Consider the following 5456-nt stretch of genomic DNA (forward strand, 5'->3'; position numbering starts at 1 on the left):
GGACAGAGGCAAGGAGCTTGATCTGGCTTCTCCCTGGTGAGTAGGGGTGAACAGCAAAAAAAACAACAACAACAACAAAGGCATCCTAGAGATCCTGGAGACATGACAGAGAGTGGGCATCCCTACTTGGTGCCCTTGTGGAGGCAGAAGCTGGAGGATGTTTGGTCATTTGTGCTGACATTATATATTTTTCACTTATTGTATTTACCAACATCAAGAAGTCATAAGCAAAGAAAGACTTTACCATGGCGCATGTGTAAATAAGGAAAGTTTATTGATCAAAATTATCTATTCTAAGACGCCCATAGGTATGATTGTGAGTGTGACTGGTTGTCTGTCTCTCTGCGTTAGCACTACAGTAGAATGGTGAACTGTCCAGGGTGTACCCCGCCAGGTATACCCAGCAATTATGACCAATAATATTTATAATAACATAATATTTTATACTTACAATCTTGGCTTTATTCCCTGCTCTCCAGTCTGATAACCTCTGAACTTAAGTAAGCCCTGTATTGCAAACTATTAGTTCTACAATTTAGTAAGTTTTTTTCCATAAGCAACTACAAGAAGATGACTTAAGAAGCAAACATAATGCACAACACTTTGTCAAGTTTGACAAGTTTTAATTCATTTTATTTTTCATATTTCTTAACATGTTAAAAGAAAGAAAGTCAATGTCACATTTTGTTCAACACAAACATCACTGATTACAGTTTCTTTTGGTTCAGCTCCTGAGACAACAGAAATGTTCATGTGTTAAAATGCACAATCCATCATTCAAGACTACAAACATCTGCAGCATAAAAACAATTTACATAACCTGATTGTTTTGTTTTGTTTTGAAATCAAGAATGTCCCATTACTCACATGATAATCAAAAATAGTAAAAATGAAGATTTCATTAATCAGTTAAATTACAAAGTTTAAGATAATAGAGAGAGAGAGAGAGAGAAAGACATTAAAATACATCTTACAGTGATTATTTCCAAGTATCTGCATATAAATTTTAAAGAGCAGCAAATAAATGAGAATTATTATTATCATCACTGTATTTTGCATGCATCATCTTGAAGAGCCTTAGCTGCTGCACTTACTGCAGCTGCCGCTGGACCCTCCACTATTGCAGCAGCAGCTTCAACAGCAGCAAGAGCAATAGAAACAGCAGCAGCTAGAGCAGTTCGAATGAAAGAGTTGTCTCCCTCTGCTTGTCCTCTTGCTTCTTTGACATCCATCTTTGGATTTTCTGTCTGAAGTCGTCTCATCTCTTTTCTTATGGCTCTTTGAGCCTCCTCGAACATTTGATCGGTATAATAACTTCCTCCATTTAACTCAACCATTATGTTGATCTTCTTCAGCAGCTCTCTGACCTGAGAGGGATCCTCGTTTTTATTGTTAAACACATAATATCGTCCTTCGCACTGACGGATGAAGCTGCAAAGATTTGGATTTTCATGGATAATTTTTTCTATGGTGACTCCATCAGCCTTCAGATCATCTCCACAGGTGAACAAGACCATAGTGTAATCTCCTGACCTTCCACTAAACACCTTCTGAATGATTCTCACTGTTTCTTCTTCTTCTTTTGTGAATCTCCCAGCCTGGATCACAATCAAGAACACATGAGGACCAGGAGCAGATAATGAGATACATCCAAGAATTTCTTTCACCACCTCCTCTTTAAGAAGTTTGGTGTCAAACAGACCTGGAGTGTCAACTACAGTCAGAGTCTGACCTTCAAACTCCACTGTTTCCTTCTTACACTTTGATGTCACAGAAGAGGCAGATGCTATAGATTGAAAAACTCTGCTTCCTAAGATGGTATTTCCTGAAGCACTCTTCCCAGCTCCAGTTTTCCCAACAAGCACCATCCTGAGCTCTGGTTTCTCTGCATCTGACAGAGATGACAAAAAGATTATTGGTGTTCTAAACAAATCCATATTCAAGATCTTTCCAGTTGGATTTTTTTTTTTTTGTTATTTGATGTCAAAACAGTCTAAATTTAAAATTTAGAATGCAGTCTTAAAACTGGGATAAGCTATTTCAATAGAAAACATCATCTTATATCCTTTATTTATAGGAAGACATTGAAGCACGCATTAAAAATATGGATATTTACTGAACTGATAATAGGAAAGCAGACAGCCACTGATACACATGGCTATCTCACAGCTCTCTTAAAGACATGCAGTCTTCTTACTATGCTTTTCTCCCTGAACTGTGGTTTGTTCTTAGTCATCGAGAAAGGGTTATCATTAAAGGAAATCATATACATCATTCAGGTGAACTTTGTATAAAATATATTTCATGAAGTGACACAGTTTCCAGTATTTCATAGACTGAACATAACCTTTGTCTAACAGAACAAAACATGCGCTAAAAAGCGGAAAATGCAAAGATGAAACATAGTGATAGTCAAATGCTGATTAATAACTAATAAACGGTCAAACAGCTGGTTTTGAGCTTTGGCACTCTTTAAAATTATGGTGAAGTTGAATACTATAACAATAAAAATTACTGTTTAAAGTGTACTCACCAAGCAGAGAATCGCTGTCTAGCAGGTTTTTGTCTGTCATGTCTGTGATTGGGATTCTGTGTCAATGCTGATTAGTTTCTTTTTTTAATCTGTTCTATTCATCTCATTCTGCTTCTAACCCCTCCCTCTGAACTTGTCCTTTCTTTGTACAGCTAAGATCTGATACACAAACTACTGCTGAGCGTCAGTTTAATGTTGCCAGTTCAGTTTCTCATATATATGTGCTCTCTGCATAGTTTTTTGCTGCACTGAGAGGGGAGGAGCAAAAATCCTTTCTCCCTGTAATGATTCTCATTTTTCTAAGTCTATAGCATTAACCTTCACAAGTAGAACAAGATGAGCACTTTAAATCTCACTAAATCTCCTGGAGCGCATGTCACGGCCAGGCGGATCAGCTGCACGCTGATCAGCCCTCTCTGTTTCTCTTCCTCTTCTCTCTCGCCGGGCGGAACTCACTGTGGGTTCATGCCCTTGGCCCACGCCCTCGGGAGATGAGACCCAGGTGTCTCATTAAGGGGAGCAGCATTTAAGCCAGGAGGTGACTGCTGTTCGTCGCTGGGTCGTTGTCTACAACGCGTTAGTAAAGTCAAAGCTACAGCAAGTTTAGTGAAGAGTGTTTTCCTCTGTGCATCGTCCTTAACCCTGTCTCCCTGTCTACAGAACCTCTTGGATTTTTCCCCGTGTGTTTCCCGTGTGGCAGTGTTGGAGTGTGAACCTGTGATCGTGTGAGTGGATATTCTGAAGAACGTATGCTTTCCCTTGGACTTCCCTGGAGACCCCTTCTTCCCCCACTCAGCTGTATATAACACCCCCCTGCACATTCTTGTATATACACCTGGTGACTTGTAAATAAACTCTTCTTGTAAGCATCAGTACCGGAGTCCTGCGCTTGAGTCCTCCTTCCAACCGTAACAGCGCATTGTTATTGACAGCTTCTTTAATTAATCTATAATGTCAACTTTATATTTTTTATGTGTTTTGTCATTTTTATATTCTGGTTTGGTACCTGGTGGAAAGTTTAAGATGGAAAAACAGTATTTCCTCTGCAAACACATTAATTTTCCTGCTTCATGCTGCACGTGGGAACCAAGAGAGGCAGGCACTTTTTTACAGGTATGGTGAAGAGTACAAGAAGGGCTCGAAGTGGAGATATTACTCCTTCACTTAGAAAGGAGCCAGTTGATGTGGTTCGGGCATCTGACTAGGATGCCTCCTACACTACCTACTAAACAGTGGTAATTCTATAGTAACAAGGTAAAGCTTATAGGTTTTTAAATAAAGTAGTTTTTCTAGCAAGTACATTTGCAACAGCACTGAGGCAAATTGATAACACAATTTTTGTTTGTTTCTTCTTCTTTGTTCGAGGTGGAGTTTGGACTTTCACTCCTCCCCTCACACCTGATCTGCATTCTTTCGTGCTTTTAGAACTGGTGAGTATGTCCTCCAAATCGTAACTGCCTGCCATGCCTCCACCATGCTACCTACCTGTTCCCTGGATTGAAATATTAAACCCGCCCTAGTCCTGGAAGTCCCCGGTGGAAAAGTAAGACTGTTGAAACTTTATTTTGAGATCCACTTCAGACATCTTAACTAACTCTCCTCTAACCCTTGGTAGATCTCGCACTTGATGGTGACTTGTGCTATGGGCTTGAAGTTGGCCTCTAGTGTTGTCCGCCACATCCCCATTGAGGTTCTGATGAAGGCTCTTAGGGTCCTGTTGATCTTGAACATGTTCTAGGCATTCCAGTATCCAGCTGTGGGGCATTGAGTCATAGGCCTTCTTGTAATCAATCCAGGCAGTGCACATGTTGGTCAGTCTGGTCTTGCAGTCTCGGCTGACTGCTCGGTCTACCAGTAGCTGGTGTTTTGCACCTCGGGTATACTTGCCCATCCCTTTCTGTGCCCCACTCATGTATTGACCCATGTGCCTGTTCATCTTAGCTGCTATGATGCCTGACAGGAGCTTCCACGTGGTGCTAAGGCAGGTTATTGGTCGATAGTTGGATGGGACTGGTCCCTTCAGGACTGTCCGGTCATCGGTTAAACATTCTGGGTGTGTCCCGTCAACTAGAAGCTGGTTCATTTGTGCTGCCAGGGGCTTGTGGAGTGCAGTTAGCTTCTTCAGCCAGTAGGCGTGAACCATGTCGGGGCCTGGTGCTGTCCAACTCTTCATACTGGAGACCCTTTCTTGGATGTCTGCCACTGTGATGGTTACTGGACCCTGTTCAGGGAGATTGCTGTGGTCTGCCCTCAGATCCACTAGTCACTGAGCATTGCCGTTATGGGTTGCATCCTTCTCCCATATGCTCTTCCAGTATTGTTCCGTCTCCGGACGTGGTGGCGCTGTTCTCGTATTGTTCCCCTGCCACTGAGAGCACACCCTGGCTGGTTCTGTGGAGAACAGTTCAAATCAATTCAATTTTATTTATATAGCGCCAAATCACAACAGTCACCTCAAGGTGCTTTATATTGTATAGCAGATTGTACAATAATAGATACAGAGAAAAACCCAACAATCATATGACCCCCTATGGAGCAAGCACTTTGGCGACAGTGGAAAGGAAAAACTCCCTTTTAACAGGAAGAAACCTCCGGCAGAACCAGGCAAAGTTACACACCGATTCAATACTGATTTTAGTGACCTCCGATTGGCGTTACCGGGTGCCGACGTGAATTATGATTTTACTGAATTTACGTTTACTCTCAGCCAGCAGTTTTAAATTTCCCTTAAAGTCGCCTGCTGTGATGGCATGCCACATACGGTAAGCTCCACACCTCACCACTAGTTGATTCACGTTAGTTTAATTTACAGTCACTACTTTAATATATTCTACTTATTGTTCAATATTGTTTCTTTATTAAATGTATTTATTTTTCCATACACCATCCAATGTTTATATAACACACACACACACACACACAC

At 41.2% G+C, this 5456-nt stretch overlaps 1 protein-coding gene across 1 annotated transcript in view; it reads right to left on the bottom strand.

The window, feature by feature from the left end:
* Positions 1-621: 621 nt before the first annotated feature.
* Positions 622-5456, bottom strand: part of LOC102215642 (uncharacterized) — an 11002-nt gene continuing 6167 nt past the window's right edge. The window contains exons 4-5 of the mRNA XM_005755244.2: positions 2534-2591; positions 622-1891 (exon numbers count right to left, since the gene is read on the bottom strand). Coding sequence (XP_005755301.2) covers positions 1044-1891; positions 2534-2591 — 906 coding nt within the window. The 3' untranslated portion in view covers positions 622-1043. The remainder of the gene's footprint in view (positions 1892-2533; positions 2592-5456) is intronic.

This window comes from Pundamilia nyererei, unplaced genomic scaffold, assembly GCF_000239375.1.
Source record: "Pundamilia nyererei isolate P.nyererei 1_Seehausen unplaced genomic scaffold, PunNye1.0 scaffold01102, whole genome shotgun sequence".
Lineage (NCBI taxonomy): Eukaryota > Metazoa > Chordata > Actinopteri > Cichliformes > Cichlidae > Pundamilia > Pundamilia nyererei.